The sequence below is a fragment of the Lampetra planeri genome, chromosome 2 (assembly GCF_965212315.1).
Source record: "Lampetra planeri chromosome 2, kcLamPlan1.2.h2, whole genome shotgun sequence".
In the NCBI taxonomy this organism is placed as follows: Eukaryota; Metazoa; Chordata; class Hyperoartia; order Petromyzontiformes; family Petromyzontidae; genus Lampetra; species Lampetra planeri.
The window spans coordinates 25,030,743-25,043,969 of NC_136108.1; the positions used below are offsets into that span (position 1 = coordinate 25,030,743).

The following is a 13,227-nucleotide window of genomic DNA, read 5'->3' on the forward strand; positions in this document are numbered from 1 at the left end:
TTTGTTCAGAAATGTCAACAACATCCAGACATACAGTAAACAACGGGTACACATATTCCCAATGTACTTACCTTGATAATTAATCTTAAAGCCCAGTGAGCCAATAGTTTCATCCGTCTGCAAATATATCCACAGGTGACCGCTAATGCTCACTATAAGGTCAGGTACTTCGCCTCCTGAAAGACTGGGATTGAACACAGAGACATAATGCACGTCGTTGACTCATAGCATAGTGCCACACGCACACACAAGTATACATTTAAATATTGTGTTTGTAACATTACTTATGCAGACAAGGACATGCAATTATACTTCTACTGCTTAAATGCTGTGGAATTTCAAAGCGCCAAAGCGGCGCTGTACGCATCACACATTCTACAGCGTCTTTGAGAAGCAATTTGCAAGAAATGACACGGTATGAAAATAACAAGTCTTGTTGTTATTGGAAGAGTTTTTCGTTTGAATTGTGTACTCTGGACCATTCCACCCCAAGACCAAATGTGTGGATGTACCAACTTCCATTTTTTAACGGTAAAGTTTTGACGCCAGTTGTTAAATAATTTGGAGGGCGCGGCTCCGGTGAACGTCCGTGCGTCGTTCGAGGTCTTACACGTTGAGGACGGATCTGGGATCCCCAGGCTCATCTCCATCACCGATGACCAACGAATCGTAACCTTTCTCCAAGTCGAATTCTTCAAACTGGAGTTGGATAACCTGGGACAAGTAGGGCAGAAGAAAGCGGTGACTACAATCACACCGAGTCGCACTGAAACCTCTGGAAACATAAAAATACCGTGTTGGATCTTGCACTTCCCAGCCCCGGCATTGTGCTGTACTCGGTGTTGAGCAGGCCACTTCTCCCCCACTCCCCCTACCCCCACCCTCTCTATCTCTTCTCCCTGGCAACCCCCCCCCCCTCTCTTACCTATATACAGCCTCTTGTTACCAGCAGCCTCCACTTGCCCGCTTCAACAATTGTTTATTGCTGTGGTCGTTCCACCCGATGACGGACGCTTGTGTTGCGCCCGAAACGTCGTGATTTAATTTATTTTATATTTTATACCTACGTGACTTTACCGAATGAACCAAAGAGTATGGATCCCTGCAGCCACGAAAACTTAAAATCTAGAAAGAAATAATGTATTACATTTGACGTGTGCTTGCAGGCTACATTGGTTTGTGAAATACAGCCTGTTCTCTTATCACGCATAGTTTCCATAACACAAATTGGTTATAACGCGATGAATGTACGAGGGAACACATTTTTTTATAACGCGGATGCGGATTGGATAGAACGGGACGACGTCACACGAGTAGGACAAAGCGGTCATACGGCTGCCTCGGCGTAGCATCGCACAAGGCAGTGGGATGCTTCTGGATGCTTCTAGATGCTACCCACGCGCCTCAGTCTTTGTTCGGCCTGCGCACGCTTCTCACGTGTTATCGCGGACTGTGCTTTACCCCATTTTATTCATTATTTTTCCATAACGCGGTGTTCTTTAGGAACGCAACCACTACCGCGTTATAGGAGAACAAGACTGTATTGTAAATCCTCGCGAAGCTGGGGAATTGGGGTAAGCTGGTCATGTTACTGAAATAAATCAATGAAGAAAAATACCATAGCAATATAAACAAAATAAATCTGACAACGCTCTCCCGCACGCGGTAGGATATCGTGTTGCGCATGTGCAGTGGCAAGTATAACAAAGCCACTCAGAACACCACACTCGGGTCACGGGGCCCTGCGTCGCCTGCGTATTTATTTTGCAATGGGGCAAACAGTTGCATGCGGGTCCTGGCGTGGTGCTCGATTGAGCGGGGAGCGGTAGCACAGCAGTCAGCAAGTCGCGCTACGAACCCGGCGACCCGAGTTCGATTCCTGCTCACGGCCAACACCGGCGACGGTTATCTGAATCGGTCCTGGGCCTTCCCTAGGTCGACTCCGCCTCAAATGAGTACCCAGTTTGATGTGTAAACATCGCCACTGGGGAGACAAAAGCGGCCGGACGTGGTGTTGGCCACCCACCCCCTCCCGTACCGTGCCGGCCTTCATAGGTGCTACTCGCCAGCGGCACTTGTCCCAACAGTCTGCTGCAGGCTACACGGGGGATTTTTGCCTTTGGTGCTGCGACTGTGGTCCCAGGAGAGGCGGCGTGGCACCCTTGTCAGGGGGCGGTGAAGATGCCCGAGGCGAGGCAGGGGGCGAGCCGCGCCACGTGCTCAGCAAATGTTGGGAGGTCTGCCCCGACTTGTCACGCGTGTGACCACAATAACCGGCCGGAAAAGATGGTCCTCAAGGTCACGCTCTGTGATATATCCTGCCGTGTGGAATTTAAATAATTGATCCAATATCAAAGTTGTTTGAGAATGTGCTGGGGGTATAATTTATTAAAACTATCATTTGATTTTAAATGCATGGCACGCGCGTGTTATTTAAATATAACCTACTCCAGTATCAGCGGTCTAACACAAAGCAACTGTTAAATAAATAAATGACAAGCTATCAAGTTGAGAGCTAATTAGCATTGATTACATAATTAACTGCCATTGGGGAAATAGAAACATCACAAATACCAGATGAGCATAAAATATTTACCTAGCCTCCAACATGTCGCAAGTCACAACGACACAGCTCAAGTTGGTTAACGCAATCGTGGTAAACATGATTTTTTTTTCTGTAAACGCGTGCTGCGCTATTTAAACAAAATAATCATTCCTTTAAACTATTTGAACGCGGGGAAATTATTTGGCCCTAATCCTTGAGCTGGCGGTGCAGCCACACGGTGTCAACTGCTGTCCTGTGGGTTTGGCAATACTTCACCCACGCTTGCGCTGCATGCATTCCACAGGAACCATTTGGAGAATATTTGTTTTCATAGGGAACCGACGAGCAGAGGCAGCGAAGCGAGGGAGACTGGGGGAGTTCATGCAGACAAATCGTGACGCAGTGCCTCACGAAACGCGCCCAACACCTTCAGGCAGCCGATAAAGAATACTCAGATTGTTCACGGACTGTTCATGGGAACGTGCAAGCTCCTGACTGCCCAGAACCAGGCCCGGCTCCAGCTGCCCCTCGATTGGGGGGGGGGGGGCGGGCAGTCTATTCGTTATGTGGGGGGCTGGGGGGGGCATCATAACAGCGATCCGCCGAGGAGAGTGAACTTTGGGTGGCGCCAAAAGGGACGTGCGGTGGTGCCGAGCCCCCACCCGGAGCCGGGCCCCCACCCCAATGTCACAAGAGACGTGGGAAGATACACGGCGTGTGTGGGCGACTTCCGTGAAACAAACCGGGTTGTCACTCAGGGGTGTGGTGTGCGGGCTACGGGTGCACAGGGCAGGTGAATTGTGTGTCGTGGGCTTCTTCTGTGCTCCCCACGTCTATGATCCCCGTCGTCGCCAACCCGCACTGACCGGCGGCGTGGTACGGCGAGGCACACAGTGTGGTCAAATAACCCCAACGATCGTTTGAGCAGGACATGGGATTTGTTTTTACATTGAAGAAGCCACAGGTACAGACAGGAAACCCCAATGAGAATGACAGCAACAGCAGCAAATAGCAAGTTGCCTTGGGAGCTTAAGGACGTGGTTCTTAACCAGGGCTGCACCATGCACCCCCTGGGGGTGCGGGATATGGCCAGATTTTATTAGAAGGCAATTCATCGAAACACAAATTAAGTACAGGCACGTAAGTACAACTACTTTGTTTCATCAAACCATGTGTATTTATGATTTTTTTTTAATGATTGAGAACCAAAGGGGTGCAAGTCTGGCAGTAAAGGTTGAGAACCACTGGCTTGAGGTGATGCTTTGGGATGAGAGAGGGCCACTGGCGAGGATGGTCACGTCTAGGGGGTGGCCAGGGTGGGAAGGCAGCGAGGAATGAGTTTGGGTTGACAGAGCATCAAGGATGAAATGAAAAACAGTCTTCTAAGGTTGCGGGTAATAGAAGCGATGTATTTAGTGACAGGCAGAGGGGGCTGGCAGCGGCAGGACAAGGTAGCCGGGGGGAGCGAAATAAGACTCCAGGGTTGCCATTCCCCAGTTTGACTTTTTTTTTCTTTCCCAGAGACATCGGCGGGCGAGTTGTTCACATCCATAATATATATTTCTTGGGTTAGAGGACGTAAATATAAAGAAACCTATATTATGGATGATATTGGTCGCGAAAGCCTACGTGTTAAACTGAGTTGTTCACACTGGGAAAACGAATGTAGTCGAGGAGGGAGGCCGAGGGGTGCTGTGGACGCAGCAGCGGGTGACAGGTGTAATGACAGGGTGCCACCTGTCGGCCTGGAAGGGTAATCACGGGCATGGGCAAGGTTATGTAACAATTAATCAGGTTAAAGGTAAAAGGTGGGGTTAGTCGGGGAGCTCCGGGAACATGCTCGAAGGTTCTGGAAGAGGGGGTGGCCAGAGGCAGGGCCTGGCCACGCCGAGAGGTATATAATAAGGGGGATGGAACCGAGGGTTCAGGGTTGTTGCGGAGTCCCGGGTTCTGGCTGCGTCGCTGCTCGCCGTCTTCTCTCTCCGTCGTCCGGCTGCGTGGAAGATCTTCCGCACGGCTCCCATCGCCGTCATCGTCATGCTAGTCAGTCAGCTGCGTGGTTGGATGAAGGCGATGGCACTATGAAGAGAGGTCAGCTGTGCGTAGCTAGAGACGTATATATATTACCCAGTGTTGTGCCCAGCGAGAGGAGACGTATATTCTGTATGTATCGGCCTGTGTTGTGCCCAGTGTGAGAATAAATAAGAAGCCCTCTACACGACGCGTCTCGGAAGCCGCTCACTACACAGGGACTGAGGCGGGGCGAGTAGGCCCGGCGGGGGGGTTTTTCGGGATGTCAGCGATGATGGCGGCGGCGGCGGCAGCATCTCGAGTGGTTGGGGAATGGCGGCAGAACAAATGGAGGCATTGGCGATGCCTGGTGGATGTAGACCGCCAAGGGGTTTACGGGCAGCGATCACGGGTTGATGAGCTCCACATTGGCTATGTGTTGCCTTGTAACAGGGCAGAGGCAAACAAACATTTCTACACACAATGATCATGGATATCTAAGTCATGACACTTCTGACTTCTCCCAGCTGCTCTCATTATACAACCTTAGGGATTATTTTACTACCTAATTTAAGAGTGCAGAACCAGGATATATACTCTAATAGCCTTACGATGGTAAACGTTCCGATACAACGGACTGCTCGACCCGAGGGCAGGTACCGCATTCAAGAGATGCCAAAGATGTGAGTCAGCTCCATGACTCACGACCCAAATCTCGTTGGGACTCCAGCTATGCCATGTGAACATCGCCCGCACTGGGAATTTAAGGACACAGACGGAAAATAATGTATATCGGTGCGTGTATGGTACTGCCCTGCATTACAAAACTCATTTCATATTATTAAATCGTCTCCGTTTATATTGCTGGATATTCTGGCACGTGTCACATTAGCACTGTCAGCCAGATTGGCATTTACCAATCAGCCTCAACAGATGTTGACTTGCCGCTGGCCGTCGCCGCCGCTACGACGACAGGCACAACGCTTGACAGGCTGTGAGAGGTGTCAGCCAGTGCAGAAAAGCAGGGCCCAGTGGATGCAATGCATCACTAATCGTGCGTGCCGCTGTGTCAAAGAGTTGGGCTACTCTTTTGAAATAAGAACCCCCCCCCATGGCTGCCACACGTGAATCATTTGTAAGTGCAAGGTACATATGGATCAATGTAATTTTAACCTGCCTCATATTCACGTTTTATTACCCCACCTGCGTCTAACACTCACCCTTAACTTGAAGCACTGTATTGCAACCGTTTACCCGTGTTCCCATATTCACCGAGGGGAATACATGCACTTCTTAGGTGAAACTGAGGCAGATATTTCAGGCTTCATGGATTAGCCAGCTGAAAAGACAGGCAGATGGACCACCTGTGCTCTCCACTGTGTCACCTTGCAGGGTTGCCCACTACCAACATACATTTACACAAAGACAAACATCCCCCGTGTGGCCTCAACGGGCTGTTGAGGAAAATCCTGCAATCGAGCACCTAAGCAGGCCGGCACTATGGCACACGAGGGGTGGGTGGCCAGCACCATGCCCGGCCGCCTTTGTCACGGGTGTTGGCCTTGAGCGGGAATCGAACTCGTCTCGTCAGGTTCGTAGTGCAGCACGCGAACCGCGACACCACCGCACCACGCTACATTCACGCACACACACGCACACACACGCACAGACATACACGACACAGACCACCTTGTAGTCCGAGAAGCCATTAACACAAGTCACGGGGTGGTGAAGCCACTGCCGGAGTAGTCAGATAAGTATGTAGAAAGTTCCAATTCAGGTAGGAATGTGACACCCACCACAGTGGCCAATGGGAGCTCTGTATTCGGTGCGTGGGGCTTGTAACGCCTCCCTTGAGTGTTGCCGGCCACTTGAAATGTTCTAAACGCTCGCTGGAGATGGAATGATGATATTCAGGGGGCTAGGTCGGTAAGCACCTGCAGATCCAATTGACCGGTTTGGCTCCTGTTACCAAGAGGGGTGGAACTTCCTCTTCAGGAGAGAAAGAAACCACAGGGGAGGGGGTTCTTCTGCTGAATAAATAATGGAGACCTGCAAGCATGGCCGTAAGGTCCGGGAGGGCGCGGGTTGCAGGATGGTGGCGGCTCACCGCTCTGAGGCAAGGAGGTGAGGAATAACGACGGTTACCTTTGCCCCACACAACAGATGCGGAGGGATGCAAGCGTGGGCTGATGAGCCAGATGCCTTCTATGACTTTCTGTCCCAGGCATTCACTTAAATGGCCCCTTGGGTTAGCCATTTAATTACGTGGATTCATTACATGAATGGGTCACGATGTTAACACATGCGCTGGAGTGATTGGAAGGCGTGGTCCGGAGCAGCCCAACAATAAAGACAAGTCAGAGAGATTTCTGCGCGGCTTGTAATTGCCAACATGGCTGCGACCCGTCACCGGTGTATCCACACACAATTGTGGAGTGGAGGGGGGGGCAAATTAAAGTTTGAACATCTTCGGGAATATTTAGCGATGCAGCGGCAAGTGTAAGCCTTTACACAGGGGACCGACTGTGCAGTTGATCTGTACACGTACTGGTGGTCGCTGATCATCTGCAAAATGTACCTGCTGCTCTTCCATTGGTTGAGGCGGCATCCGAGAAGCCCTTTCAGAATCTTTGTTTCATCAAAATCATAATTTGCATGAAGACTGGCGGAATCCATTCAGCTTTGAGGCTCTTTTTTTAGAAATGTCCAGTCGATAATTTCGTAGATTATCAGCAACCATTAGGTACACAGATCAGCTAAAACTAAACTATTTTTTATTTTACCAGGTAAACTGAGCTGTACAGCTCTCTTTCAGAATCGACCTGGCCATAAATGATAGCTCAACGAAGCGGCTTATCACGTAGAACTGTAAAGGAGCTAAACACTCTAAACGCTTGTTTCTAATTGTGGCGGAAAAACCCGGAGGACTCGGAGAAAAATCCAAGCGACCACAGTGAGAAAGACACGCAAACTACAAATATACAGCAGGAGTCAGGGTCGGGATTGGACCCACGGCATCCTATATACCAGGCGAGGGAATGAACATCTCGCCACCACGGCACAGTATGTCCCTGTGTAAATGCTAACATTTTCTGACACATCACGATATATTCAAAACAGCAATAGCCTGGTGTTGGGTAGCTGTTGAACAATGTAAGAAGTTGGCATCAAAAGCGTTCAGTGCAATGTTAAGGTCGAGCGGTAAAACACGTCCGTCTTGAAATCTCACATCGGAATTATAACACTTTAAAGTCGTTGGTTGTGCGCCAAAATATTCTGTTTTAAAAAAAAATATGCACAAAGTGTGCAAAAATAATATTGCCAAGAGTTATTTATTTGCGTACAGAGACATGCATCCCTTGTTTATCCTGCTCCTCTGGCCTAGACCCCAAGTCCAGGGCCTCCGATTAGCACGGTTGGCTACGTACGGTGCGAAATAAGTTCAATATATATACACAACCTCGGCCTTCACATATTCCCCCCCCCCCCCGCCTCATTCATGGCAACCCACGCTGCATTGCTCGTCTTGATTGTCTCTCTCTGTCCTAGTAGTCGCCACTCTCAAAACGCTGTCTTCATCTTATGACAACAAAAAAATCGACCTCTTATATCTCCGTCCACCCACCCCCCTTATATCACCCCTCAAAATCCACATGCACATTGCCTTGAGATACTGCTGTGCTTAGATGCTCTGTAAATAAAGATCGTTTGAACGAATTGGAAATATGAATGATAGCTTTAGCAGCCGGCACCATGTCTATCCCATTAACCCTCCCATGCCACAGTTGCATTGTTAGAGTCACCGAACGGTTAATAGAATGCAGTAAATCATCATTATTAATGCTGCCACCAACCAATGACTTTCGGCCACTTGTTATTAAGCCGCTCACTGCAAAATTCTACATTTTACACAAATTACTTTTCAAAAGCTTAAGCAGAAAATGTTCCCGCCATAAACTAAACCAGATTTAGAACAGAATACTAACATGGATTCTGCTTGGTCGATTCAACAGCCGACCACGGCGCTTGTGAACGGTTATATATCTGATGTGTTCATTGTACGGAGATTTAAAAATCCAAACCATTCATTTAAAATAGCCCAACACTTTAAAGTAAACATTGCTTTGATGAATGACCGTTACGCGTGCTGCAAGAAATGCAACAGTATCATTAGTTAACACTTGTGAACCCAAAGCCATTTTATTACAAAAGTCTGACGTTTCTTTAAATGCACAACTCCATCAAAGAGACATGGCAGCTCATTACTTCCAAGGAGACGACCTCACACTGTTTTACCGATCATCAGTGCGATCACATGTCAAGCAGAATACTGCACTATCTTTTACGCAAATATCGAAACGTGTCACGCAATTCCATCTTTCTCCCCATGAATACTTTTTTTTTAAATCCTCACCATACGTGAAGACAGCGGCACACCTGAGGGGCATGGCTCGCGACAATTCGACATTATGAGTTTGGCCGCATGTTGGGCCCTAGGGAAGGAAGAGGAGGCAGCAATGCTCTGTCCAATATCGCGCAATGACCCCCTAGCACTGAAGAGAAAAAAAAACAAATTCCCCAACGCATTATGGAGAGCGGATGCTTAAGTAAAATCCGTCGCAGTGAATAACGGTTGCAATGGGTCACGCACAATCAAGTCTGCAGGAGTTCAGAAATCAAATAAATGTCAGCGCAAATATACATTTAAACAAGTGAGCTAATGACATTCTGGTATTAAAAAAAAAGAACCGTAAAGATAAACAAAGCAAAGTTCCCCTTGAAAAATACATTTCTGGAGTCAATGTGCTCTGGCCTAGTTATAAAGGCCATCGGTATCGATATATAATTTATAATAAAAAAAAAACCCATTAAATTAAATCAGCTACACAAGTGTTTGTCTCACACAACGAAGCGCAGTTTTGCAAGAAACTACTCAATTTCTCATCAGCTTGGTGCTGATATGTATTATTCCGGATTAGAATATAAACCACAACACTGCCTGCCTATGCCTGGCTGTTTGTTTATCTGGGTGCTTTGATGGCGTTCACGCTGATCGATTTAAAACAGACACAAAAGAAACGCACGGAAGAGACGTCGTCACCATCAGTGGGAGAGTTGACGACCTCCGATCAGCACGGTTGGCTACGCAAGGCGCGAGAGAAGTTCAACACGCGTACAAGGAAAGGAGAGCAAGGGCCCATGAGTTTCAACCCTTGTGGAGATGGAGCGATGAGATCGGTTCACGTGCGGGAATTTATTTGGGTCGCGGCATCACAGGAGCGTGAGGGATAGTAGGGGAAGCCTGCGTACAGCAGTGGATAAATGGCTCATGAAGACGATGATGATGATGACGACGACGATGACGACGACGACGATGATGACGATGACGACGACGATGATGATGACGACGACGATGATGATGACGATGACGACGACGATGATGATGATGACGACGACGATGATGACGACGATGACGACGACGACGATGATGATAATGACGACAACGACGACGATAATGACGACGACGATAATAATGACGACAACGACGATGAGGACGATGACGATGATGACGACAATGACAACGACGATGGTGACGACGACGACGACGATGATGACGATGATAATGACAACGACGATGACGACGATGATGACGACAATGACAACGACGACGACGATGATGACGACGACGACGACGACAATGACGATGATGACGATGATGACGACGACGATGATAATGACGACGATGATAAAGATGACGACGACGACGATGATAATGACGACAACGACGATGATAATGACGACAACGACGACGACGATGATGACGATGATGACGACGACGATGATAATGACGACAACGACGATGACGACGACGACGATGATAACGACGATGACAATGACGACGATGATGACGACGACGACAATGACGACGATGACGACAATGACGACGATGATGATGACGACGATGATGATAACGACGATGATGATGACGACGACGATGATTACGACGATGATGACGATGTTGATGACGACGATGACGACAATGATGATGACGACGATGATGACGATGATGATGAGCTGCGCTGCTCAGTCCCGTAGCTGGGCGCTTGGATTTTTTTTTGGGAAGGGAAAAGGATTTATGTTTATTGTTTTGTATGGACCGAAGCTGAATATCAATTGACACCAGTTGCTACGGACCTATAAACTGTTTTGATGATAAAGGGAAGCCAAATTGTTGTCGGGGCTGTGTCTTACTTTAAGGCACCGTGACTCATTACATGTCAGCTTCTCAAAGGGCGGCCCAAGGAATACCGAGTTAGAATTGACAATAAATATTTTAACAAATAACCGTGATCACCAAGGGACACACACACACAGACACTCCTGATAGCAACATAAGGCTGTCAGCCACGCATTGGCAGGCTTTTTGACGGATGCACAACAATAACTCTGCCGTGGCGTGTTGAGAGCAATTGTAATATTTGCTGCAATAATGCGGCAATAACGACTTTGCTGATGTACTCAGTGCATTGTAAATGTGCTCGACTCTAGCGGTGTCATTTACAGGTCCGTAAATTGTCCCTTATCCGATTCGTTCACGTAAACTCAAGTTGGATAAGAAGAGCACTGTGCACGGATGCTGTAAGCGTATGCATTTTAAAGTGCTACTATTCATCTCACCATCATTGCTACACTTCGATCCACAGGGCTCCCCGACCCATCCATCGCTTCTGACATACACACACACACACCGTCTGTACACACACAGTGTACACACACACATACACGTACACACACACAGTCTACACACACTGTCTACGTACACACACAGTGTGTACACATACACAGTGTGTGTACGTAAACACGAAGTGTGTGTACGGGCATGTGTACACACAGCGTGTACACACACACACACACGGTGTGCACACACACAGTGTGCGTGTACACACACATAGTGTGTACGTACACACAGTGTGTACACATACACAGTGTGTGTACGTAAACACGAAGTGTGTGTACGGGCATGTGTACACACAGCGTATACACACACACACACGGTGTGCACACACACAGTGTGCGTGTACACACACATAGTGTGTACGTACACACAGTGTGTACACATACACAGTGTGTGTACGTAAACACGAAGTGTGTGTACGGACATGTGTACACACAGCGTGTACACACACACAGCGTGCACACACACACGTACATAATTATGTGTGTGTGTGTGCGCCACCCATCATTAGCGCATTACTTTTGCAGACCACGAAAATTCCAAACGCACGCAGCCGCGAGGTAGCCAGACGATTGACGTCCAGCAAAGTGCATTCATCATCCCACCCGTGTGGACCTTCGAGTGCTTTATCCCCCTTGCATTAGCGGGCCGTTGGTTTAACCCGCACACTCCCGTTTTTTGCCATGTGCAAAACACTCCTTGGACCAGCTCTCAAGACGTTTGAAAGCATCCTGAGACTCGACAAAGTGTTCCTGAAAAAATAAACAAATGGTTGTGCCATTGGAAAGCCAAAACCAGGTCAGGGGTCGATGTGGCCCTCTATGGTACCTGTGTCATGGAATCAATTAGCATGACGAGATGCTCGTGAATACAAGTGGAAAGGTGGACAGGGTTATAGAGATGAGTTTTAGATTTAAACCTTTCAGGCAAGGCCCACTGAGCCGTACAGCTCTTTTTCAGAAGCGACCTGGCCACAAATGATAGCTCAACGAAGCGGCTTATCACGTGGAATTGTATCGGAGCCAAACACTCTAAGCGCACGATTCTAAATGTGGAGGGGAAAACCGGAGGACCCGGAGAAAAATTCACGTGACCACAGGGAGAGAGAGAGAGAGACACGCAAACTACAAATATACAGCAGCATGCGTCATTATACATTGTGTGAAAACCGGAGGACCCGGAGAAAAATTCACGTGACCACATGGAGAGAGAGAGAGAGACACGCAAACTACAAATATACAGCAGAAGGGTACCATGTGACACCACTGCGGAGTGACAACAGCCGATGTGATGCCATATCGGTGACATCGCCTTCTCCTTTGGGAATAACCAAAACGAGTTATTTTTAGTTTTTTTGTTGAGATTTTCTTTGGGATTAAACATGTAAACTGGGAGCACAGGTTGTGACATCACCAAACATATATTTACACCTGACACGGATGGCGAGCATTTTCTGACCACCTTCAGAGCATACTCGTTGATTTTACACAAAATGCTACATTATTCACAAGTTCAGCTTGAATAATGAATGTACAATAACGACGATAAGCAATGCTGCTCTTTTGTTCATGAGTTGCTGGTGTCGGCGTTCATGCATTTTGCGAATGTGTGTGCTCTTGGCGGCACGGCGATCCAGATGCTTTATTTGCAGAAGGATGCGTTTGTAATTGAATCCAGTATTTACAGTAATACTTTATGCAATTAGAAAGCATAATTTACGAATGCTGTGGCAACGCGCTGTAATACAACCTTAATTTCCTTGCCAAGTGCTCTAACCGATGATCGCAGAAGAATAGAAATAAACGTCACAACATGAATGGGCTTCAGGCGAGAACGCTCACGACGGTACGGTTCTTGGCAAGGAATTCAGAGGTCGCTCTTGGCGCGTGTCTATAATTTGGGCACGCGTGCAATTTCTGCTCAAGAATACGCC

At 48.0% G+C, this 13,227-nt stretch overlaps 1 protein-coding gene across 1 annotated transcript in view; it reads right to left on the minus strand.

Moving 5' to 3' along the window:
* Positions 1–606: 606 nt before the first annotated feature.
* The window catches only part of LOC144724254 (CUB and sushi domain-containing protein 1-like), a 267,119-nt gene continuing 254,498 nt past the window's right edge, over positions 607–13,227 (minus strand). The window contains exon 10 of the mRNA XM_078603232.1: positions 607–714. Coding sequence (XP_078459358.1) covers positions 607–714 — 108 coding nt within the window. The remainder of the gene's footprint in view (positions 715–13,227) is intronic.